Source organism: Echiichthys vipera, assembly GCF_963691815.1.
Source record: "Echiichthys vipera genome assembly, chromosome: 7".
NCBI classification, from domain to species: domain Eukaryota; kingdom Metazoa; phylum Chordata; class Actinopteri; order Perciformes; family Trachinidae; genus Echiichthys; species Echiichthys vipera.
Genome location: NC_139832.1, coordinates 19005575 through 19032783, shown reverse-complemented (window position 1 = coordinate 19032783; position 27209 = coordinate 19005575). Strand labels below are relative to the sequence as shown.

General features: G+C 41.5%; 2 protein-coding genes across 2 annotated transcripts in view; both read right to left on the bottom strand.

Annotated features, from left to right (window-relative positions):
* Positions 1–4374: 4374 nt before the first annotated feature.
* On the bottom strand, positions 4375–9516 carry LOC310948969 (fibroblast growth factor 6-like). Its single transcript, XM_083916282.1, has 3 exons — positions 9021–9516; positions 8337–8440; positions 4375–6212 (listed from the first exon to the last, which is right to left on the bottom strand). The coding sequence occupies exons 1-3, from the start codon at positions 9364–9366 to the stop codon at positions 6036–6038; spliced, it is 627 nt and encodes a 208-aa protein (XP_083772408.1). The 5' UTR covers positions 9367–9516; the 3' UTR covers positions 4375–6035.
* Positions 9517–12681: 3165 nt separating this feature from the next.
* LOC310949538 (solute carrier family 45 member 3) overlaps positions 12682–27209 on the bottom strand; it is a 37034-nt gene continuing 22506 nt past the window's right edge. Inside the window, exons 3-6 of the mRNA XM_083917014.1 lie at positions 21502–21692; positions 20745–21408; positions 15859–16124; positions 12682–15770 (exon numbers count right to left, since the gene is read on the bottom strand). Of these exons, the coding sequence (XP_083773140.1) occupies positions 15324–15770; positions 15859–16124; positions 20745–21408; positions 21502–21692 (1568 nt within the window). The 3' untranslated portion in view covers positions 12682–15323. The remainder of the gene's footprint in view (positions 15771–15858; positions 16125–20744; positions 21409–21501; positions 21693–27209) is intronic.

The following is a 27209-nucleotide window of genomic DNA, read 5'->3' as shown; positions in this document are numbered from 1 at the left end:
CTCTCTTTACTCTTGACAGCACAAATGTTCAGGTTGGTGTATGAGCAGCTACTGGTGGAGGAGAAAGTCCAACAGGTCTATTTAAACAGAGGGTCAATGAACTGGCTAACTCATTTACCAAAATGACTCAAAGCTGAGCTGTTTTTCTGTGGTTAAGGGTTGCCTAGTTAGAATCCCTGCAGGCTCTAACTGGTAAAACACTATTCTATCTGTGTCAGAGAGCATAGGTTTATTACTGTAAATGGATACATCTGTGGGAATTTTGTGCTATGGATGGAAGTATAATTCACTCTTTGTTCAAACCAAAAATAAAATATATATATACCATTAAGATTCGACTTGTTCCTCCGGCAGAGGAGGGAGGATGAAGAGTCAACAGGAGATTTGAAAAGATGATGGTGACGGTGATTCAACTTTACTCGTCTGTCATCAAGAAAAGAAGGTAAGAATAACAAGCTTCTCAAACTGCTGTTATACTTGTTTGACTTAACTGATTGAAGTTTGTTTCTCAATCAGACTTGGAAAATTCTCAACAGCATCTCTTCTGGTCAGAGTAACATTGTGATTAGAGTTTGGGTTCTGGCATATACCCTGACAGATATACACAAGACCTGAAGTATAAAGCAGTTATTCCAGACCTTTTTCCTTAAGGGCACCGTTTTACTGTGTAAACTGACAACCCCTGACTCAGGACATATTTTATGGATATGTTATATTATATTTGATGCATAACAATTTGTTTACTTTGCACCCTCAACATGGAATTTGCTGCAGAATGACTACATTTTTTTTTTCACATTTGTGCATTAATTATTTTAAGCGGTTTTAAATCAAACATGACATAAATCGAGACAGGCTCCTTAACCCACACACACACACACACACACATATATATATATACTGTATATATATATATATATATACTATATATATATATATATATATATATATATTAATAACAGTACAGAACAATAACTTCAGGACGTTGGGTGAATTGAGATTATTATTGTATTATTAGGAACTTTTAGGAACTTTTCATACATTTCTCTGTATTATGTTTTCAACAATCATGTATACTTAATATACTTCTTATTCTTTTTAACTCAGATTATTTTAACTGCGTACTGTTCTACTGCAGGGTCATTTTCTCCCAGGAGAATGACTCCTACCTAGCTCATTAATTAAGAACACACTTCCCCGCCTCTCACTTCCTATTTTTGTTGGTTTTCATATTTTTATCTCATTATAGACACAAGAACATTCCCTGAGCTCTTGAACTCATGACTCATTCTGTAAGTTTTGATCAACTTCAGGAAGCATTTATATTCCCACACTTTTTTCTAAGTTCCATAAATGTTTACCTGAGATGCAAGGTTATCACAGAAACAATATGTAGGACAAATGTATATAATGACATGTTATATAATGTTTATTATTTAGTTGGAAAAGCAGTTGTTTATTTTCAGAGGAATTTCCTTTAAAATATCTGCTCCATTTAAACCCAAGTAAGCATTAATTTGTCATTCATTTATAATTGGAAACTTTATTCTTCATATATGTCGAATTGCATGCTTCCTTGTAAATATTTTTGTTCAATTAGCTGACCTGCTGTGCACTCACTAAGACTATACATGCTAATTCAGCATTTCTGCAGCATTCAGCATTACATTCATAGTTAGTCAATTGAAAGTGTACAAATTGAACACGGTCTCTATTTTATCTGTAATTAGTTTCCAAATTACATAGCAAAGTTATAACCAGAAAATTTACTATGGAATAAGAAGAAATGTATTAAGAATTCAAACCATAGCATTAAGCTTTACAGCAATTTGCAATCATTTGCATTTCAGTTTCAGTTCATTTTCATCTTTCACATCTCTCAAAATGTTGGCTTTAGCCAGAAGAGGGCGCCACATACTTGCTCATGGTCATCCACTGAACATGACTTTAGCTCGAGTTTAACATTTTCACTGACACTCACAGTTGCTTGCCTAGTTCCTATAATAATCTGTGTTAACGGGTGTGTGACAGAGCGAACGTGCAACCTTTGAAGCATTCGATCACAGCAGCTTTTACAAAACGTCTTTTATTATCATTTCAGGAATACAGTTGACTGCTGTGCACAGCACATACGTACAAAAATAAAAGGAAAACCATTTGTAATATAGTATTTTACTTACTCATCTCATATTTTTTTCAGAAACAAATGATTGGAGAAGTCTGTTGTTTCAAACTAATTTACAATCATTTCAATAATCGGAACTAAGGCAGAAGGTGAGGTATATGTTAAAAAAAGAGGAGGGGGACTCAGAGGAAGCACTCTCCCCTCAGTGCAGGAATAGAAAACTGAGAGAGAAACACAAAGGCTGCCGGCACACAGGGACACACACACACAAACACACGAACACACACACAAATCTGATCCCAGATCCACCCACAGACCTCCAGTTCCCTGCGAACCAACACATTTTAAAACCAGCTGAACAGGTGTGATGAGCACAATGGTTAAATCCAGACACTGGATCCTTAATCAAACAAATACATAGTCCATTCAGAACTCTATATGCATAATGTGTAATTAAGGAAGTAAGGATTAATATTGAAAGGTTGCATAACATTAACTACCTTCTCTCAGTTGATGTTATATCGTGCAACCTTTTCCTGGAACAGAAAAGCTAACACCGAGCTGAGTTGCTTTCGGTGTAAACAACTTATCAGGTGTCCCTTACTTCTTTGACGAGCCATTGTAACTTTACAATTCCCATTCAACTCATTGCTTGTTTTGCTGACAGTGTCCTCTGAAACATACCATAATAAATCAGAAATTACATACAGTAATAAATAAAGTGTTTTCATCAAAAACAAGTACTTTTGATCTTGCATGTCAGCTTGTTTTGATGAAAGCATGGAAAGGGAAAGCAGCCTCTCCCCCCTGCTAAGTAAATTGCACTCCATTAAAAAAAAAAGAAATTGCACCTTTTGTACATTTTGACAAATTTGCCAAAAATATGTCTCCAACCAAATCTTCACTGCCACAAACTCAGTCGCATCACTGTGATCGTTTTCTGATCACAGTAATGTGATAAAGGTATAAGGATATCAGACACAATGAGTAATAAGATGCTCAAGGCAATATCTCACAAACACAGAATTCAAAAATATTGAACTGTGAGTTGCTCTCTTGGATCACAGTATTCAGTCCACCAGACAACCTGTTTAACTCAAGTGTCCCTTTCCTGGAAGCATTTGATTCTTTTGAAGTTGCTTTTTGCTACATACTGAAACTACCAGCTCAAAGCACAGTCAGTGCTTTCTTTTGACAGACATCCCTCAGTAGGCTCTGTGCTGCCCTTTTCCAACCCTCTCACCTTTATCCTCTCCTGAGGAGAGTACAGTACATCAGCTTGCACATTCAGACAATGCCCTGTTATTCCTGACTCAAGGTAAATTGATCTGATACCATCTCTACTGTCGCTTTGTGCAGAAACAGAACATGACAGGAGCGCTCAGTTGGACACATGTACACACACACACAAACACACACACACACACACACACACACACACACACACGCGCGCGCACACACACAAACACACACTGACCAGATACCGCACATTCGTCTCTGCCACTAGACATAAGCTGGAGCTTAAAGGGCACGTAAACCATTGCTCACAGACATTTCGTCAGTGCGTTACAGTAATGTTAGAAAGGGCATGAGGTAAAATAAGATAACATGTCTATAACAGCCGCATTACTTTCCTTTAATCATATTTCACCAAACTGGCCTGACTGATGGTTTGCTACTTACAGAATATTGCAGGTCAAGCACCAAAATATAATAACTAAATTCAAAATCATTCAAAATGGAGCTCAATCGCACCTCATTTCAACATTAAATAGACTCTGCACAGGAGAAAGGTGCAGAATCATTCATATCTTCATTGCACAGACAAGACAACCATGTCAGTGTTTTGATGTCATGAGATAGCCTAACAGGTGCAGAGCTCTGTAAAACAACAAAAGTGGTTAAGATGGACCAGAAAACACGCCTACATCAGTAACACAAAGGACAGAAAGCCCATGTCTTCGACCTTGGTACAAAAATGGCTCAGATGAATGGGACAAGAATCCCAGGGCCCTGCGCTGACCGTCCACTCTGACATCGACCGACGAGGGGCCCACTGTTGCTCTGGTATTTTACTCCACATTATTCACATCCTCACCAAGTTACACAAACAACCAGTGCCACATGCAGAGTCCCATATAAGTCTTCTGCACATCATTGCTATCTTCATCTTGGCTTGCTCTTTACCCCCCCCCCTCCCCCTCCCCTCCAGTTCACAATGGAAAACTACAGTATCTGAAAGAGGAGCAGAAGCATTTGTTGAATTCAAGTACAGCATACTGCATACACAAAGCCAGAATGAACATTGTTAATATAACCCTTTGGTTCACTGCTTTTTGCAACATTGCTAATATTTCCTTTTTTTCCACAAGAAGCCATACTGTGACTCAGCAGCCAATCTCAATAAAGTATCTTAAAAGTCTGGGATCAATAATCGACATCATCTAAATGTCAGACAGACCGAGTTACCTGAAGCATTGTTCACATATCCCAGGGTCATGAACTCTGAAGACGTTCTAGTTTTTCTCTAAACCAAACTAAAGTAGTCAGACCATCTTATTTACAGTGAACTGACAACTCAGTAACATCTGCTGTAACGTCACTCATATCTGCATAAACACGTTACTTTTAAGTGCCAGATATCAATCCGGTGCAGAGGTCAGCCTCGGTTTTGCTATCAAGTCGATATTTTCAGAGACAAATCGGATAAATTAGCAAAATATCAAGGCGACAGACCAAATGCAACAGATTCCGCCAACTCAGTTTGAACTGGGGTGAAAATATATAGCAGACAAAAAATGGCAGACATTTCATTTTATAGCATTAAGTCTATGATATTCTGTTGTGCCCTCCCACAGTGACGAAAAAAAAACCCTTTCAAATGAAACAGCTCTCAAACCAAGCAGTTCCACATACATACCTGAAATGAATGCATGCCCACATATATACTATACACACTCGTACACTCGTTCTGGCCTGATGATCCGGCTACAAAATTTGTTAAAGTAAAACCTGGGATTGTCAAAGCTCCCTTGGACATAATAGGGGGTGGGGGGTGGGGGGTGAGTGCTGACTAAATCTAGCTTTCCATATTAACAAGAGACTCCACTTAGTCCTGTGCAGCATAGAGTCTTGATTACTTAATTGATCTAATTATGGAAAGAAAATAAAGTGGAGAAACTCTGGCCCTCTAGGAATTGGGCTAAAGACTCCCGGTGGTGTTTAAGGGAGTGGTGACTTGCGTTTCATTCCTATTTCTGACTTGAGCACCACGTTTCTCACATGCAGGGGGTAAGGGGGGCCGCAAATAGGAATTCAAGGCACCGCCACCTCATGATGAAGCAAGAAAAAAAATACACTGCCATATTTCACAAGTGCTCTCATTGACCCTGATCGTGACAGAGACACTCGAACATAAAGGATGGGAAGTGCTCAAGTCCTCGATGGATGACAACGAAAACATTTTCAGTAAACAGGCATTCTTCTCTGTAGAAATTACAATCACGCAATTCACTTTTTCATCTTCCTCTTCTTCTCAGGATATGGTGCTTTGAGGTAATAATGTATCCATTTCATTTCCAGAAGGATGAACTATCAGAGGGCGAGGACTCCAATTCCAGCAAGCACCCATATAAACTGAGGGGATAAATGACACATCTCCATCCCCTTCATATCACAAAATGATGAAAATCATAAAAGCAGCAAAGAATGGCATTTCCATAATTTCTAATATAAAGGAAGCTACCCAAATATACATATAAAGTTTGAATAAATACTATCAGATATAGTGGTAATTCTTTCTTTTACAGTCCGTGTTGTCTTTTGTGTTTGTACGTACGTATACGGTATTTATGTTACCTGGGAAATAATCCACATGTGCAAAAAAGTTTGTTATTGCCAGTTTTGCTCATCATATTCGGGGTAGGAAGTGCGTTACAGTCATGGCAGTGGTGGCCTTGTTGCCCCTCTTCACGCGGCCATGCTTGCTGAGTGCTATGTAGGAGCCTCTGTAAACCAGAGACTCGTAGGCGTTGTAGTTGTTTGGGAGCAAGCTCTCCTTGAACTTGCACTCGTCATGGAAGACAGTCTGCAGAGGACAAAGAGACAGACAGCGTGCATTTTACTCAACTATTCAAGAAATAGACAATTTGAGGATAAGCAAAGATAATGTATAAGAGATAAGATCATCTTATTTTTATTTTGATAGACTTGCTTTTCTATGATGATTGTCTTTTTATCTTCTTTGTACCCTTTCATCTGTTAATGTCGTTTAATTTTTAGTTAATCATTTGTCGTTTTTACAGTGCCCTATCTTTAATTTCACTATTACAAATAAATGTAAATGTATGTGTATAGATCTGTATGTGACTGTCTGTTGTTTTTTTAAAAGGTGCTATAGAAATAACGTTTATTATTATTACTAAACGTTTCCTGGCTACAGCTTCATATTGATTGGACTGAAACGAGAGTGGTATAATCTTTTCCATCTGAATCAGCAAGAAACAAAATAAACCTTTTTTAAAATGTTAAACTATTCCTTTAAAATGAACATACTAAAATCTTGAGGAAATATTTAAACAATACATTTAAGCACTGTAATCAAAGTAAACATTTATATCAACTGTAAAAAAAAAACATTATCAGGAAGATTTTATGTACAAAAGTAACGATCAATGTTTTCCACATGAAGCCCCCTAAATACACCCATCTGCCACAATAAGGAATACGACTGCTCTGCTTCAGTGCTGACAGTGCATGACATGTACAGCGTACAGCAGCAGAGAAAATACTCTCCATCAGAGGCCATGTGGCCTAATTCAATCTCTTATCAGATCATCAGCCCACTCACGAGCTAACGCTTCATCACTCATGACCAGATCACCGACTCACATTGTGTCTGTCAAATATGTTGGCCACAGAGAGCAAACCAGCAGCCATGTGTCAGCAGGGCTCTGCTGAACATGTTTCCTCCCCCACCACTAGGAACATTCATGTACTAATATCTGTCACAGCTCCAGAAGCAAACAAATTACATTTGCTACTAGCTCCAGTTATTCTACAAATACATCTTATCTGTGTGATGAGGATAAAAGGTTTCTTTGTTATGCTCGCAGCAGCATTTCATACTTCAAAACATATAACACATTCAGCAGCACTGGGAACTTAAATCCACGCACTGATGAAAAACCATTGTCAAAGTATATTGGGAATTAAAATTAAAATTTAGTTTAATTATAGCCCATTATTGTAGCTGTGACAATAATCACAACTGCTGAACAAAGGTTGCCATGTGTACCTCAGCTATTTAAAACATGAAGAAGAAAAAACTGACAGGCTGGTAACTATGCTGACAAATACGGTGATCCTCGCTGGTGCTCTTACACCACCATCACTGTTATTAAGCCATACAGTACAGAACTGTCACCTGAATCAGAGTAACAGGGTTGCCATGTTTCAAATTCAGGTGTTTTTTGAGGATACATCAAAGATATATGAAAAATATAAAATCAGCTGTGCATTGAGGCCTCTTTAGAAGTAACACACCTTAAAATGCCAAATTGACACACCCACAGTAGCCAATAGTATTGTATGCTTCTTAAAGATTTAAGAAACACAAGTGCATTTTGGTGAGAATAGCACACAATCATAAGGCTATTACTACTACTGCTACATTTTAGAACGATTTCAAACTCTCTCTATATGGAGATCAAAATGCCTGTTTCACATTTTGTTTTTGAGGTTGGAGGTGTTGGTGGGTGAGAGGATTCTTGCCTCTCAGGATGTGTGGTGCCCTGCAAAATAAAGGCTTTGCCGTTTTAATCGATTCCCAGCTCTGCTGACAGGTTTCGTTGCATCAGGGGGTTTTCTCTCCTCCCACACACACGCACGCACACACACACGCACACACACGCGCGCGCGTGGCTGAAGCCTGCATCTGTTGACCTCATCATTATTTACCCATAGGCCACCAGGCCTAGCACACCTGCTTTCAAGAGAACTTTGTAAATTCTTGATGACATTTTAAATATAGGCATTTCGCAATACATACTGAGCTTCCCCACAGCTGGCAGATAGGGCACCAACCCAAAACATTACTGGCAGATACATAAAAATGGAAGAATAGGGCGAATCAAGCTGCAGGTGCTTCCTATATTCAGGATCCTGTTAACTAACATTGCTGGACAATAAATGAAATAATGTGCATACCTACCGTTCCGTATAACCTTCCACGGCTGTTCATTGCGACAAACAGCTCACTCTTCACCCCATACAGGCTCACCACTCCTCTGTCCACCGTAGAGATCTCTATTAGACCTGATACAAGACAACAAAAAATGGTTACATTAAAATGAAAATAGAAAATACCAACCGATAATCCTGCCGGCTCTTTCAGTGTTTAACCATGGTGACTGTAGCACTGTGCTCTCTCTGCGTCTGTATGGGTGTAACCTTGCAGATTGCTGCGCAGCATGCAGAGTCTTTGTTCTGCATCTTTCACCCCATCTTTCCATTTGCACCCAGGCGCGTGTCAATTAAGCGCATTCTGGTTATTGCAATAATTGCAGTAATTGCATTGACGTGCACGGCTATTGGTCTCTGGACCGCCCTCACAGGGCTGCGTAAAAATAAGTTGTGTCTAAAAGCGTCCATACATTCATGTCATGGTTGAGCTAGGGGGAGGAGGGGGTGGGGGGGGGTGAAGGGTGTTCTCAGCACTGATGAATAGCCTACTTATTTTTAATAGATTTGTATTTGCCGTGGAAGAAATTCAATTCTCCCCCAGAGTCGGATGACATATGATCATGCACATTAATAGAGGGGATAAACAGATCCATGCTTATTGACTGTCTCTCTTTTATGTCTATTGCATTACATTGGTGGAGGTATAACTCACTGTACTGGTTTTCATTATGTACACCGTTTATCCTGCCGTCGGGGAGGATCTGAAGGTGAAACCCGATGCCCACGTTGCAGTAGAGCCTCCGCACTCTTTTGATGCCCAGCAGATAGTCACTCTCCCAGTTCAGCTCCGGTTTTTCCCCGGCGATCCCCAGTACAGAGCGGGAGAACAGGGTCTCCCATCTTTTCTCCAGTAAAGTTGCATTTGTCCTGCTGCTCGGTAAAGGGTACGCTGACACGATCCCCAGCAGAAAGCCCAGGATAACCACCGCGGTCAGCGTCCAGTGCGGCGTGCCGGCCTCGCAGGACATACTGACGAGGAGCCTTTGCGCAACGGCCATCCGGTTTACCTTCGAGCCACGTGGTCAAAATTAATGACCCTAAAAATACCGCTCTTCTTGTTTTGCTTCCTTCGGCATGCTGGCTGAGGGTTATTTTTGGAGCGCAGATCAGGGCTTTGGGCATGAAACGCAAGCCCCCGTGCAGAGGAGGAGAGGAGACGGGAGAGTGCGCGGCAGAGCTGGAGGTGATGGTGATGGTGAGGTTGGTGGTGGTGATTACCATGTTTTGCAGCTCCTCCGCGACACACACACACACACACACACACACACACACACACACACACACACACACACACACACACACACACACACACACACACACACACACACACACACACACACACACACACACACACACACACACACACACACACACACACACACACACACACACACACACACACACACACACACACACACACACACACACACACACACACACACACACACACACACACACACACACACCCCTTCTCTCTCTCTCTCTCTCCCCCTCTGTCTCCCTCTCGGTAAGAGTTCGGAGTAAACCCTCTACCACTCACCAAAAACCCTGTTTCAACCTTGCCAGGGCTTTCGCATCCCTGGATGACATCATGCTGACTTCACTGACAATACACGGGTAGAGAAGGTGCTGACAGCAGGAAAAATACCAAGTCTGTGGAGAGCTGAGGGGAATAGCCTACTGCCACTGCTAGACTGGAAGGGGAGAAAGCTTATTGGTGGCGTTCAGCGGCCGTGGGACGCGATGGGGCACTCGGGGTGCTCCCAAATTGGGTCGGTGGTCATATGTCTGTCAGGCCGCTTCCTTATTTAGAAGGAAGGTGTAAAAACAGGCCCACTTGTCACCGGAGAGCAATGACAGAGCTCTTGTGGTCCCACTCCTTCTGCTGCGCCGTTCAAGAACTTCCCCCAGACCCAACGAATCTGGGACAAACGCATATCAGCGAGACCAGAAAGCCAGCAGGGTGCCCACAAGATCAGGGGTCAAGACCTCAGTATCGGCCAGCATACGGCCCTGCTGACGTGTCCTTGAGCAAGATACCGACCCCCCCAGCTCGGTTTGGTAACGGAGGCCCAGACTGGCATTTTAATATATAGTATCATATTTTTGTAGTACAACACAACCCGTGAATTTCCCATGGTGCATTCGTGAGACCTATGGAGGAGCAGACTGGAGAGGCCCGTCATGGAATGGCACACATTGCCAGCATGCCATTCCCTGCATGAAAGCCTATCGTCTTTTCCATGTAACAGATCAGCAGCGTGCCCATGCGTCAGTGAGGCCAATGCAGCAGTGTCCTGCACACATCAGTGCCCCAAGATTTCCAAAGGATGGCACCATTTCCAAGCTAATTTTAACCACTCCTGTACAGTCTTAAGCCTTCAGTGTCTTTAGACCCAACTGCATAGATTTTTTGGGACATTTTAGGTTATAAAACACTTAAAATGAAGAGCAAGAGTAAAAAACAAAAAAAACAAACACCTAATATTCAATGAATAAACACTTAATAATGACCAATAACTTATGTTGTTTTTATTAATATTCAGGAGGATAATGCGTTTCATAAAATTACTCACGGACAACATCTCATTAACAATACAGTTCTTTTATTTTGTATAAAATCTATTTGGTAACTGCATATTTATACACAATCTGATGGTTGTATAATGAAAATGAAATACAACTTTTTGTTACAGCTGAATGCATTTATGATGATAACACAGCTGACAGAGAACTTGTAACAAAAAACTGATTTTAAAAAAACCTGATCAATCACATCAAAACAATAACATCTGGCCTTAACATAGTCGGACCATTGGCACTTTTTTATTTGACATTAAAAAGAACATTTGGTTGAGAGCATTAGAGACTGAACATGACTCCACCTTTCCCAGTTTGTTAAGTTAAACAATAGCACTCAATCATTCAATCTGGGATATGAAGAAACAAGTGGTTATAAAGTATAAGACCCAGATAAAGCAGTATTACTAATGTTGGTTTCTTATTTGCACCCGGAAAAAAAAAAACAACCCAGAAAGCATCCTAGTTGTGTGACAGAATAACATTTTCATCTGATAAAGGCTTTATGACCACAGGGGGAAACTCTGAATAACTTTCAGTATTCTAATCTGCAATATGCTCTGTGATGTTATCAAGGCTACAGCATAAAGTGGGTAATGATAAAATAAATTATATATTGATGATGCTTCTGTACCACATCTATACAAATAATTTACCTTTTTTTCACAGATACACCCTTCGCCCTTGCACCTCTGGAAGATGCCAAAGGGCCCAATAGTGTAATACGTGCCATTTTGTAATAAAAGCATAATAAATAAATACATATGTACAAAAATGTTTGAAAAATGTACAGGCACTTGTAAAACAACCTTTTTTCCTGACACTTCAGCTACTGCTAGACAATATTTTCCTGTGCATTTCAGGGTGAAAAGGGATAATTGAGCTGCTTGAGAGTTCAGCTCTGCAGCAGAGGCGACCTGACAAACAAATTCTCTCAGTTTTACTTCTCTCCTGCTGAGCGGATCTCTGGCAATAAGATCCTTCAGGACTATTTGTATCTCCTGAGCCTCATTTTTCACCCCTTGTGTAGGATCAAGCAACCTAGATACAAAATGCTCAAATTAAAATTCAAATGACTTTTGGGTGACAAAACAGGCATAGCGTTTATACTACCGACAATTTTTAAAAGCTCAACTGAAGGCCACAATACATTGTAACATACAGCATCATATGGGCAAGGCTAAAGCCAATATAGTTATTATAACTGATGTGAAAAAGCTCCACACAGTTGAGTCATATCAGTTTTCATTAGCTTCACATATTACTCATGTTTTCTCACTGTCCTTCTTCCATCACACACACACACACACACACACACACACACACACACACACACACACACACACACACACACACACACACACACACACACACACACACACACACACACACACACACACACACACACACACACACACACACACACACACACACACACACACACACACACACACACACACACACACACACACACACACACACACACACACACACACACACACACACACACACCTTCAGCCCATCACTATACAGTACCTATTCTCGCATCATTTTCAGTAACCAAATATTTCCCATTACCGCATGACTTTTTTTGGTCTTTCAGGAATGGATGCTATGAAGTGAGCTTCCATCAGTCATCCCCCTACATGTTTACATACAGCATTATGTAACAAACTCACCAATGTCCTAGATTGTCATTTTAGAATACAGTAAAACATAAAGATTTAGGCAGCAGGGAAAGTGTTTTATCAGTGGCATAAGGACAGAATGAAATACTAAAGCAATGTACTAACCTGAGACGACTGTCCTGATCAGAGGCATACTTGAGATAGCATGAGCAGTCCACTAGACTAGATTATTCTTAATTATCTAGACAAAAGACATTTGACACAATATTTCCAGTTCCAGTAAACAGCTTCATTCTTAAACAACCACAGTCGATAACCTCACCTCAAAAGGTTGCATAACAAAATTCCCATAGGGACATACAGTAAATTTATATACAAAACATTTACAATAAAACTGTTAATAGATGACACTAGATGTCGGGGAAACGCATAAGGTGAGGCCCAACGCCAGAGTACAGCTGGGTACACATAAGGTTCTTGTCATCGGGAGTACTACTCAGCAGGTGAAAACTATAGACGGTATATAAAGATGGATGATGCATCTCCCCTTCCTCCGAATGTACAAAAATAAAGCCAAAATATCCCATATAAAGGCACTGCCATCTTGTAATTTTCGGCCTTGCACAGAAAAGATTGGATGGTATCAAAGTCCCTCCGATACACCCGCCCAACCAATAGCCAGTCGATCACAGCTGTTAATCATACAATGTTTTCATAGCATCAAATAACTAATTAAAACCAGACTTATGAGAACGTGAACTAACATCAGTGTGATAAGAACAACTAGAATGGCAGGAACCAGCTTTGGGGAAAATGTATTTGACGTACTTTTTAGTTTGGCCCATGTTCCATCTGCTAACATATAGGAGGCAGGACTTATGACCTATACTGCAGCCAGCCACCAACTGTCAAAGCCGTCGTCCTTTACATACAGTCTATGGGGAAAACTGTTGTATGATGTCATCTGTGGGAGTTTTGTCAAGTCTGAGAAAATGACCCTGATTGTGTCATAGTGATGTCATCAGGGTTAACTTGAGTTAGGTTGAGGATTTTAAATAGTTGAAAGAAAAAGCTTTACCAACTAAGGGCATGGAGTTTAAAATATGACACTTAACAGGCAGGGAAGGCCTAACACAAAATGATGTAGAGTTGTATTGTGGGAAATGTAGGCAATACTAAATTATTGGAACACTCCTTTAAAAGGATGGACAAGTCCAATGGTCCCACTTGTAATTCAATTTTCTGAACAGGTAGAAACATGCTTTATTCCAACCATTATGCTGTTGTGATACAAGATGGGTCTGTCTCAATAAGATGATGACTCGTCTCCAGACTGGCTTAGTGATGCTGCGGAAGAGTCTGTACAAGCCAACATTGCCTTTTAGATATTGTGTTGAACTCAAAACAGACTATACTTTTAAAAACTGTAGATATCTCAGGTTAAAATCATATTAGCTTTAGAAGGTGTGTGTCTGAGGTTGATGAGTTCTACAGTAAATCTATTTGTGGTACCTGAGGAAAAAGATGATTGGACAAGAAAGATTTTACAACAAAATGTTTTAGAGAGATATCTATAGAATTCAGTATACAGTGCATGGCACCTGAACTGAGCACACAGTTGGGTGTTGACTCTTCAGGCGACAGGTAACAAAACCTGCTCTTAGGTCGCATTCACACCAAATCAGATGTAAGTGCAGGTTTGTGGGTCGTTTCAGAGCATGTCTTGCCGAGTGGTGTAACTTTTAAGGCCACAGTGGGTGGTGGTGAGAGGGGATTATATTGACCATTATAAGTATAATAGTCATATATTTAGTGTCATTTTTACACATTTTGTGTAAATCATGTGAAATCATTAAAACAGAAAGTGTCTCACAAACATCTGCTTGTTTTCATGTAAACACAGCTACTGCAGTTACAAAATGTAAACATGTTTATTTTGCACCACCTACCAGGATAACATCTTAATATTTCCTAGCATTTTTTAAATTAATTTTGTTTTACAAACTGTTTTTGTTGGGCCTTCCAAGTACTGAAAAATAACTGTCACTCAGTAGGTAACGTTAGTTGTATAGCAGGTTAAAAGTGCTTTTAAATTAGTTTTTTGAATGTGAAAGGGTGTCTCATAAAGTTGTATGATTGAATTTGTACTCAAGAAAATAGAGTAAGGAAGGGAGGATGCCTTTGAACAGTTATTTTTTTATAATGAAGATTTCTTTGTTACCCTGTCAGAAAAGGCGTGATAAATAATACAATAAAACATTGGTATTAGCTATCAGCCAAATTGTTATCTTAAACATTGGTATCAGCCCAGAATTTCACAATCCATGAATCCCTAGTCAGTTTGTGTTTCTCCAAAAGTTGATGCCTGAAAACTTTCAACGCAGTGTCGCTGCGTTTTTTCTGGCATCCTGTGCGGTTCCCACTGTCGCAGCCTAAACACACTACCCACATTTAAATGAATAGGGGGACTAGCGTTTTTGCTGTAAAGCCTGATTTGGTGTGAATGCGGCCTAACTAGGAAACTGCACAGCATTGGTGAATAACGCATCTATAGTACCATTTCCTTTGTTAACCACTTTCTTTCATAACAAACACAAACTTCCCCAACACAGAGCTTTCAGAAAAATAAAACACACTGTATTAGAGCAAGGCATTCTGGGAACAGTAGTGCATTGTTGAGTTCCGAACATGGAACCTGAATGATTGTTTTGTGATTTCATCGCTCCCACAACTTTTGCATCCAAGTCTCAGCTTTTGAGGTCCGTTTGGTCAAAGATGATATGACTGGCCAAATAGATGGCAACAGCACCAAAGAAGACAGAGCATGCGATATAGGCAGTGACGGACTGTGCGAACTGAACGATCATGCCCATGAAGAGGGTGGGGAAAACCTGAGAGAGGAGGAAGGTGCTGTCTAATATGGCAAAGTCCAAACCAACACCACGTTTTTCATACCCCGAATCGGCCTCTTCCTTTTCGCTGCCACCGGAGCTGTGAGATGAGCCGTTCTGACCCTGTGGAGTAGGGAAGTACTCATAACTGTCCTGGCTTAAGAAGGCATGCCCGTAGGGAGTGCCTGTTTTGTGGTTCACTGTGCCCTCCTCCTCCACAGAAACAGTCAAATACACAGGGTCCCGCTTGGTTGTAATATCATTTTTATGCACGCTTTTGGTTTTCCTATTTGGCATATAAACCTGAAATGACACAAGAAAAGAGTCGGCTTATCATTCAGATTTTGTCAACATACTATCATTGTGTATGAAGTTATTAGATCTTTCTTACCTCTTTTTCTTTGTGATAGTGGCAGGTGAGTGTGTAGGGCAGAGTCTGCAGTGTGGCATATGCATAGCCAGTGAGGGACGCCATTACAGTGACCAAGACCACACTTTTGGACAGGCAGATGACCAAAGTAGAGACCGTGAAGCTCACCATACTGCTCATGTAGACCCACCGTGAGCCAAAATGGAGAACCAAACGACTCATGACCAAAGAGAAGAAAGTTGAGGTAGCACACTGCAGGAACAGGCCCAGACTGCCCATACGGATACCTGAGAGAAAAAAAAAGGAACTTGTATTACAACCAGCTGAGCCCATAAAACTCTCAGACACCCTCTGTAGGAGACAACTTTAGTGCTGACTGCCTTTGTTACAAAACATTGTCCTATTCTTTTGTCAGTACAGAAACTGACATCTGCCTTATCTCTAATAATTTCCTTATATGACCGCAACCATAAAGATGCACAGCATGCGTTACTTCCAACCCGATGTCAAAACTGTGATGCATTAACAACTATTTGGGTGAGCTAGAAACCCTACTGTTTGCTCAAGCCCATAAACACACAGACACAGATCCGGTTGGGAAGACATTCGCAGCACGAACACACTGTTCACTGTGTGACAGACAGAATTAACCTTAGATAAATCCTTGAAAAGCCCGAGAGGGTGACACACACAGGCTGGTCCTTGTTTACTGAGGCAATGTGCACCTTGGCCCCAGCCAGACAACAAGCATTCGGATGAGGTCTTACTAACTTGCCGAGGCAGAATATTGAGTTCAAACGAAAGAGAAAGAGTTGCATACTCCTCAGCTAAATTAGGGTTATTTATATTGCCTGCTGTATACAATTAGTTACGGTCTAAATGAACATTTATCAGTGATGGGTTTTTGATGTATCATGTCCTGCATTAAATAAAAACAATCTCAACCCATAAAAGCAATGTGACACTATGTGAAACAGTCACAATCAGAGAAGGTAAAGACAATCTTTAGTTCTCCTGTTAAGTACAACCATACAAGCACATTTCCCAATGAACTCTGTCTTTAAACTAGATGCAAAAATGAAAAATTATTATATCCATCTGTTGACAGAATCACAGAAAACAACAGTAATAACATTTAATAGATTTAGTCAACTATGTTGGCTGTGGGAAATTGTTTAATTTTTTATCCATATATTTATTTCACACCTTAATCAAAAGTTGTTGTTTTTCATTTTAGTGCTAAGCTATGAAAGCTGGAGTGATGACTTGTCTGGATTTATTTGGGCCTGCTATCAGCATGATCTCTCAGCCAGCTCTCAGTGAACAGCGTGGGTCAGAAGTTCAGCAGCAGAGCAGAGAATCACTTACGTGAAAGGAGTATGTGGATCATATTACTCCTGGAAAGCAATGCTGCCGAGCCCACTTTACAAACACTACAGAAGCTAATGAGGAGCGATATCCAAGCCCTCCAAGATATGGGATTTAGCCAGAATGCTACTGAATCTGTGCATAGGCTGCAGTATGGGAAATAGCTGTTTCTGTAATACAAGCCCTTCCCAGTAGGAAAGATGATGTATAAAAAAGAATAGTAGTTACTGTTAAAGCAGTGAAGTAAAAAAGTCAATGCAACAACAGGCGAAGCAGATAACCTTGATGCAAAGGGAACATTAGCACAGCTCAGACAGACTTCAGAACTGTGTGCTTTGGCCATGTACCTGACTTGAATGAACATGTTCTTTGTGTGCTGATTCCTTGACATTAATTCTTTGTGAGTGTGACATTCCTCATGGTCCAGCATGCACGGGGAGGAGAGACAGACGGAGAAAAAGTAAAAAGTAAACAAAGTAGGGAGGGAGATAGAGAAAGCGGGAGGAGAAAAGAATGTGGATGGAGGGATGAAAATGTCACACGAAAGGGGTGTGTGTGTGAGAGAGAGACAGAGAGAGAGAGAGAGAGAGAGAGAGAGAGAGAGAGAGAGAGAGAGAGAGAGAGAGAGAGAGAGAGAGAGAGAGAGAGAGAGAGAGAGAGAGAGAGAGAGAGAGAGAGTTTGAGAATGAGGATTATGGGATGAGAAAACAGGTGGAAAGCCAAAAGAAGGGAGAGTCATATGGTGTAAGATAGTAAGTCTGGCTGAACAGTAAACAAAGAGACTCAAAACACTCAGACATGGCCCACTGTGTAAATATATCTGCAGCTTCTCAACATGGACAAGATGGTTGGCCTTACATCCATCATACCTCAGTGTCATTCTTCCTCAAACATTGTCTGATTATATTTAGGTAGCTTCATACATTTTTATTTCTATAGCATTTGTATAGTTATAGAATATAGCCATACAACAATCTAGCAGGATTAGTTACATCTCTGATTAACAGAGCAGGAACAGGAAAGGTTACTGACAGGTTACTACTGTATTTGTTTACCATTTGTAAAGTGCAGGGGTGTGAGGTAACCTGAAATTTCTTGGATTGGCTTGACATTGGCTTAAGCATACCTAGGGATCTGCTACTTGGCTACTTTTCATTGGCATAACTACAGCACACAAAATTATCACCATCCCTAGACTGTATAAAATAATGGACATAGCTTCCGGGTCTGAAAATTGGAGCCAATGCAGAAGATGGTTTAAGCTGCATTCCTTTTAATGGCCAGCAGGGGGCGATCCCACCGGCACTAAAAAGAAGCCTGATTGTAGACCATTTCACAGTTGTAAACATTAACAATTTAAACGTGTTCCAGTGTAGTTCCTATTGAAGTTCATGTGAATGTCATAAACTGACAGGAAGTTAACAAGGACCCAGACTGTTGGCTAGCAATGGAGTTCTGTTGAAAAGGTCAATTGAAGTCAATGAAAAAAATGACCCTACTTCTCACTTCATCCAGTCTCACTCCTCAGTAAACATTTTCTCAAGTATAGTATATGGTCTCAATTCCTAGTTTCAAGTCTTCTTCAATAAAATATGATGTTCACATTGTAAACCTGTCACTTGGCAACCTTACAAGGACGGATCCTGATTGTAAGGTTGCCATATATTTTGCTTGGCAATGCAAAATCAATGTTTACATTTAAACAAATGTAAACTTGTTTTGGGTGTTTTTCTTCTTCAAGATTTGATCCTCTCAGCGTGGTTTTACTTCATCAAAGTTATTTGTAACATATCGGTCACCTAAAAATGTTTTAATCCGTGTTTGGTGGTTTCACTTAACCAAAAAGTTTGCTAGCTAGCGCTAGCTTGTTACTTTTGGGAAACTGCCCATTTTTGACTAGCTTCGTTTTGATGCAGTATATTCAGATGAACAGCACAACTGTTGGAGCTTCCCGCTCACATGTTTGCAAAAGTCCACTTGATGACTCGCATCAGCGTATTGAGAATAGGCACTAATAAAGCAACTAATTGCTCCTGCCCAGCTCCACCCTCTTGTCTAAATATGGTCACTTCTGGTTTCAAAATACCAAGATGGCCAGAGTTGCTGCTTGCCAGCAGGCAAGGGAGGAGACGGTTTTGGGCCACAAGCTCTGACTACAGCTTTGACTACAGCAGTGACAATGTGTAAAGCTTGCAATGACAGTAGGAGACCTGACCTCCCTAAGGGGGCCCTACCTCAGTGTACAGGGCTCCAGACTAACTTTTTTCACTAGGAGCACTGTTGCCCCCATTTTAAAAAATTTTGGGACACTACCAGAAATTTTAGGGGCACACACGTAAATCAATATTTTAAAATTTCAGTATTTGCTTTACAGGGGGGTTAATTTTAGCAGAGAGCTGTTGTGGTGCTGCAGATGTCTTTGCATAGTACTTGTGTAACCACAGTGTAGTCTACAGTACTCACGGAGGTAAAGTATAACCCCTCCAACCCGGTCCACTGTGGGGGGGCCCTTACCATCTAAAAGGGCCCCGCCCCTGTCAACATACGGTACTGCTCCACAGAGAGTGAGATAAGAAGCAGTGTGACAACTGTCATTCGCTCATCTCACAGAATAGATACGTTTCCATTTTATTAAGTCGATCGACTCACACCCGAGTTTCCTGCTGCTGTTTATGTGTTAAACATATGAACCGTATCTACATTGACTGATGAGATCAGTCTGTGTGTCACCTGCAGCCTCACTCAATGCGCTGGGCCAAGAAACAAAGTTAATGAATCAGTGAAACACTGTTGATTTCTTCCCATGGAGCAGCATTGAAAACTATTTTGGTTTAGTAAATTTCTGCTGTCACTCTGTTCGGGAGTTGCCAACAGACGACAAAGACTGTCTGTCCGAGCACTTCACATACAGAGGCTTTGGGTCCATCATGTGCAACACTGAATCTAAAACTCATGGCTTAATGTTAGAGAAGCTGCGGGGCTCATTTGTTACGTTTTTGTGTTACAGTGCTAACAGCACCACTCTGTTGCTGTTTAGCCACTTAGACATTGATATGGCAAGACATCTGGTTGCACATTAGCGACCAGCAAAAATTCAGTCGCACACTCAAATTTTGGTCGCAGTCTGGAGCCCTGCTATTAGCTCTAAATTTTGAGAGGAGCCAAAATGAGGGAGGAACGAAACCACAAAGGCATGCAGGAACTCTGTCTCTCTTCTACCTGTGCCCCAGGAATGTGAGCGCATCCTGCCCAGCTGTGACAAAGCAGACAGCAGAGCAAGGACGGACCCTAAGCCAGTTTATATGGACAGGTGGTGGAGGTAAAGCCACAGCCACAGCCAAAGGATGTCTCAAGTCTATGCCATCGATAACAGTTTTCTTTCGTGATGTCATATATTAATGAAGGTGCCATCGCATAATATCTATTGTGTATATCATAATGAGCTACTTAGACATTTAGAGAGACATTGTTGTTGTTGGAAGACAAAAGAAATGAGCTCACATATCACATTTGTATACTGTATAAAAAGGAAAGCTGACCTTCATCGTATCTTTGCTTGGACACACTTCCGGGTAATGCACTGGGCACGCCCTCGTACAGGCCTTCTCCCACAAAGTCTGTGTAGAAAAGCATAAAAGACATGACAGCCATCCAGCTGCAGAGCTGAGCCACACACAGCTGCCTCATCACTTGCGGGACATAGCAGTAGCTCCTGTAGATAGCCGGGGTCATGGACCAGCAGGTTCTCAGCAGGCACAGCAAGGGTCCAGACTTCAGCAATCTCAGCTTGCACTTCAGCAAATAGCAGCATGAGCGCGGCACACCACACCGGCCGGCCTCTATTGCACCAGCTCCCGACTCCAGTAAAGATCCAGACCCTGCCAAGCCACTGTTGGCGCACAAGGGTTCCTCAGACACCTTCATGGTGATGAGCACACTGGTGATGAAGATGACAATGAGAAGGGAGAATAGGCATTCTGCCTGGCCTCCTAGGTAAACAGAGAGCAGGCCACGACTCCAGTCCAATGCTGGTAGCAAATAGCCCACACAGCCTCCCAAGCTGACCATAAAGGAGAACATGGCAAACGCTTGGCTGCAGTCCTCCTCGTCCCGAAACAGGTCAGACAAAAGAGCCTCCAGTGGTGTGAAGCACACTTGTCCACAAAAATCAAGTAGCCCCACCCCAAAGATAAGGAAGCCCACCTGTATCAAATGAAAGAACACAGGTACATTTATTGTCTTGTGTGCTTTGTAGGTCGAATAGAGAATGACAATCACAAACAATAATCATCCTACCTGGAAGGTGTGCCCACCCCAGGCAAAGCGTGCAGCCAGTACATCAGCATTGGGAATGATGAAAAGTGCCAAAAGGACACCTAAAGACAGCAGCCAGATGAAAGGCCGTCTTCTGCCATAACTGCTGTTGCAGTGGTCACTGGCTGAGCCAATCAGAGGGATGAACAGGAGGCCGAGAACTGGACCAATACCTGTTGACAGAAGCAGGGTTACACAGAACTTTGTTATACTTACGAAGCATAGAAAATGTAAAGGAGAAACAGCAAAGGCCCAATAAAGTAGAAAGAAATTCATACAACATTTAAAAACAGACTGCATGAGAAGAACAGGTTATTTTTAGGGATGTCCGATATTATCAGCCGATATTGAGTTAAAAATGTAATATCGGGAATTATCGGTATCGGGTTTTTACAACCGATGTTAGTTCTGTAGGCTTCAGCATTTCCGAGTGTACCTGAATGCAACACGGGCCGTTTACAGGCGCGTGCTTGATGACGTATAACAACAACAACACGCTTCACTCGTAGGTTGCTAACCGTGGCTAACAAGCTTCAGCTCTCCCGGTGCATGAGATGTCCGTGGTTTGGACGTATTTCCAAGTGTCATCTACTAACAGTAAATGTGCGCTTTGCAATGACTGCAAGGCGTTAGTTATGAGAGGAGGAAACAAGGCGTCTTCCTTTAGAACATCACATTTGATCACCCACCTCGAGAAGATTCATGGGGAGTTAAACGCTACATCTGTGCAGCAAAGTGATGAAAAGAAGCAACAGCCGACACTGAGAAACAAACTTTTTCTATCGTTCAGGATGCCGGATTCACCAAACTTGTGGAGTTCCTCGAGCCCCGTTAAGCCGTGCCCAGGCGCAAGTATTTCTCAGACCAGTGCTGACCCGAACTGTACAGCATTGTTTACAGTCACGTCGAGAAGCTAATTTCTGGTGCTGTATCCGTTAGATCCAATACAGGTTAGCATGTTGAGCTTAACTGCTAATTTATTGATTGTATTATTTGCCAAGTTCCGGCTCAGTCGTTACTCAGTCTGGAAAAAGAGGACTATATTTGTTTACTACTCTGGACTGAAGCTATGCATCTTCCTTGTTTTGATAATGTCTGTAGTATTGTTTGAGGCAAAATATTCTCTCTAAAAACACAAACAAATAAATGAATGGCACTTTTTTCAATAACTTATTTTGTACAGACTGTGTTTAAATTTGAAAAGCCGTGTTGCATTTATGTATGCATCCAGTGGGGCATCACAATACAATTAGGCATAATGTGTTAATTCCATAATAGGTGATATGTGATGAATTTTGGTGTAAAAAGGCTGCATATATCGGCATCGGGTGATATCGGTATCGGAAATTAAGGGTTGGACAATATCGGAATATCGGAAATCGGCAGAAAAGCCAATATCGAGCATCCCTAGTTATTTTCCTTCTGAAACACTGTCACACTTATCAAATTGGTATGAAATCCTTAAATCTCTCTCGGATCATGCAGGACCCCTCTCATGCTCTCTTCTCAGCGTTTGAGTGGCTCCCCTCAGTATGCCGTCTTCGCTGTCCCTGCTGCAGGACACAGAGGAGAAGAGTAACCTTCATCCCCAGGGCTGTCCAGCTCCTCAACTCCTGACCCCTCTGACCATCCCTCACCCCACTCTTGACACTCTCCCCTGGACACTTCACCCCCCCCCCCCCCCCCGTGGACACCATCAGCCCCCCCACTCCAGACACCCTCCCTGGACACCTCACCCCCCTCTCCACCCCGGACATCCCTCCCATCACCCCTCCTCCTCTCCTCTCCAGACACCCTCCCTGGACACCATCACCATCACCCCCCCTTCCCGCCCCTGACACCTTCCCTGGACACCTTCACCCACGTGAACTGGCTACCTACCTCCACTCCTGTCCTCAAAGCTGTAAACTACTGGTTTGATGCACTACTCCACTTTATTCTGTTCCTTCTGTTTATAATGTTACTGGTTTGTTGCACTACTCAACTTATTTATTCTGTTTTCTATGTTATTCCGGTCTGTTGCACTACTCCACTTACTTATTTATTCTGTTATAATGTTCACACCGGACTTATTCTGTTACTATGTTCTTACTGGTCTACTTGATTCTGTTAGTTATTTTAATTTATGGTATTAATGCACTGCTCCACTTTATTCTGTCTATCAGGTCTTATATTGTATCCATCATAGCACTACGGTCACTTTATTTTTCAGTATTCATCAGTTACACAGAGCTAGCATATACTTAGACTGCTGTTTTCCTGCCATGCACCACTATCACTTTATTATTTAGTACCTGCACATAGCTTATAGTTATATATTATATTTATACTCTATTACTGCACTATAGTTCTGTTTACGTCTGCTCATTACATATATGTATCATGCCTGACCACATCTGAATCCGATCACTGTCCACTTATATCTTTTCTGCACTACAGTTCTGTTTATACCTGTTTCAACAGTCTACTGCATGTTTACATCATATACACCCGTTCACATGTCTGCTTACATCTGATACACGCATGTCTTTCTACATCTCACGCCTACGATGTTCTCCGTATCTAACTCTGGATTCTGGATTCTAACCTGTACTAACACACTAACATCCTGACACTTATTCTAACCTGTACTAACACACCAACATCCTGACACTTATTCTTCTTTTACACTTTATTCTTGTTGATAGTCTAAAATGTCTTTGTACAGTTGCACTGTCGTTATTTGCTGCTCTGTGTGCCCTGAATTGCCCCCCGGGGACAAATAAAGTTTTTTTGAATTTTGAATTTTGAATTGATTGCAGTTCTACTCATACTTTCCCAGCTGATTTCATAATATCCCACGCCAAAAATACAGGTGTTTATCAGCTTCTCTGACTGGTGACGGATGTTTTTTTTAAGCCTGCTTTCTACCAGTCCTCTCTGTCTTCCTTGCTGCTGCCTTTACAGGGGGTGAACTCTGCAATCATCACTGACTGCTTGTGATGGTTCCTACACATGGCCTGCTGCCTGAAGGTAACCCACCCTCAGCTCATCCTCCACATGTGGTCTGGTTGGGCTAATTAGAACACACCATGGTACATGGGGTGTTAGAACATGCAATATTGAAAAAAAAAAATCTTGGGGATAGAGTCTGACATTAAAAGGTACCCTGTGAGGTTGTCATTATAGACAAGCATGATTGTGTTTACATTCAAGGTTTCTCATCAAAAGGCCAACACTTGTGTTCAGCCATGATGGGAATTCTTGTTTGTCCTTGTGCACATCTAACTATAAAGCCAGAAATATCTCAAGAACTGTCTGTCTGATCTACCCATGTATTAAGAGAAGTAGATACAGCGTTTGAGGCAGAGCCCCATTTATTCCTATGAAAGCTGCTTAGTGGCACACGAGGCCAGAAAAGTTAAATTACCAGATCTAAAAATACCTGTATGATCGGCACTACTCCTGCATTATGGGGCCCATATAGCAGGCACAGACTTCTGCTGTCATATTGCGGGGGTTGTGACGCTCAGAACTATTTATTAACTGAATTACTTCACACTTGGCAGGTGTATTTCTGGGGACAAAGGGGGGTGCAATGTATTTTATGCAATTTGGCCTGGAACTTTTGAACTGTAAGTCACAAAAACAAAACTATTGGATCCTGTTAGGAGCCAGTAGGTGGTCAAAAAATCCAAAGTCAAGAAACATGACTCAATTGTACTACTTTCTACAGTCCGACAAGAAACTAAAATAGGGATATGGAGACAGTATACTCCAAAACCTTCAAGAGGCAAAGAGACCAAAGACCAGGCAAGTAAGCAGGGAAATAGACAAGCACAGACAAAGAAGGGTCAGGCAATTTGAGAAAGACAGTCGACTGCAGCCAGGCAGTGAGCCCCTCCACCACATTTCTTCTGGCTGCAGCTGTGGAGACTCATCATAACAATCCTCACCAGCTACAGCTGTAAGACTTACTGTCTCTCACACACACACACACTCTTTCCACTCAGTAGTTGCTCACTACTCCCTGCAATATACTACTTATATCGCACACACAAATTAGTGAGGTGTCTAACCTAAACCACACACCACATACGATCCAACCTTATGTAAAACGTGTTGCATTCCTCAACGTCTTTTCTTACCTAAATGCACACTTAAATATGCTTAAAATAACAAGAGTAACAGGACTGCAGGTTTAACCATCTTCTGCATTGGCCCCACTTTTCAGACCTGGAAGCTATGTCCATTATTTTATACAGTCTATGGATGGTGATAGTTTTGTGTGCTGTAGTTATGCCAATGAACAAGTAGCAGATCCCTAGGTATGCTTTAGCCAATGTCAAGCCAATCCAAGACATTTCAGGTTTTACTTCACACCCCTGCACTTTACAAATGGTAAACAAATATAGTCTGTATCCTTTCCTGTTCCTGCTCTGTTAATCAGAGATGTAACTAATCCTGCTAGACTGTTGTATGGCTACATTCTATAACAAACTGTTTTTAACACACACACACACACACACACACACACACACACACACACACACACACACACACACACACACACACACACACACACACACACACACACACACACACACACACACACACACACACACACACACACACACACACACACACACACACACACACACACACACACACACACACACACACACACACACACACACACACACACACACACACACACACACACACACACACACACACACACACACACACACACACACACACACACACACACACACACACACACACACACAGTGTCTAACCTAACCCACACACCACATACCATCCTACCTAATGTAAAACGTGTTGCATTCCTCAATGTGTTTTCTTACCTAAATGCACACTTAAATATGCTTAAAATAAAGAGAGTAACAGAAACCGCAGTGTTAAAAAGCACTTCTCGACCAACAGAGAGGAAACAAGAGAAAGAAAGTAACAACTGGAGGATGAAGCAGCCAACAAATGGCTATTAGATAAAGTAGAAAGCAGCCATCTGAGAACCTGACACTACTGCTTGGGGAAATTAGCTTTAACCCTCCCAAGACACAATATCTATCTTCATTCAAATAACACTCAGGCACTCCATTATAATACAGGGAGATTAGAATTAGGTTGAGTGCCATTTCCAGATTGGCTTACAGTGCACGCTGTCTGGAAGGAACTCTACAATGAAATCATTTTTCTTCATATCGCCAGCAGCTGTTACAGAAATGGGGGGGGGGGCGGGGGGTAGAAGTGTATATTGTTTAATTCTTTAAAGTTGAATAGTCACTTCTGTCGTCCACACAGAGCCTTTTGGTTTGGAGGAACTGTATTTATCATCTGCGTAGTCACAAGACAATGTCTCAAAGAGACGCCTTTAGTGAAGAACATGTGAATGTTGTTTGGGCTAGGATAATGCACGTTGTGTACAAGTAAATTCAGTTACAGTGTGCGAATATATACCATATGGGTGATGCTAACTGTGTGTGCCACTAATTTGTGAGCAGCAGGACAACTGACCTTTAAAAATACTGTTGTGTTTGCATGAGATAGAGTTTTAGCAAATTCTTAAAGACTATTGTTAGATTGAAAGGTCGGAGGCAACTGAACCCACAAATACTCAACCAGAGGCAAAACAGAATTATATGTTAGCCAGACATAATGGAGCGGTCACCAGCTGTGTTTGTGGTGTG

What these genes read in the sequence shown, in the direction of transcription:
- LOC310948969 (XM_083916282.1), bottom strand. Translation starts at nt 9,366, where the DNA reads ATGGCCGTTGCGCAAAGGCTCCTCGTCAGTATGTCCTGCGAGGCCGGC. An exon ending in ACATAATGAAAACCAGTACA is followed by an intron (nt 8,441 to 9,020) that starts GTGAGTTATACC and finishes GTCTTGTATCAG; the next exon opens with GTCTAATAGAGATCTCTACG. An exon ending in GTGGAAGGTTATACGGAACG is followed by an intron (nt 6,213 to 8,336) that starts GTAGGTATGCAC and finishes TGTCCTCTGCAG; the next exon opens with ACTGTCTTCCATGACGAGTG.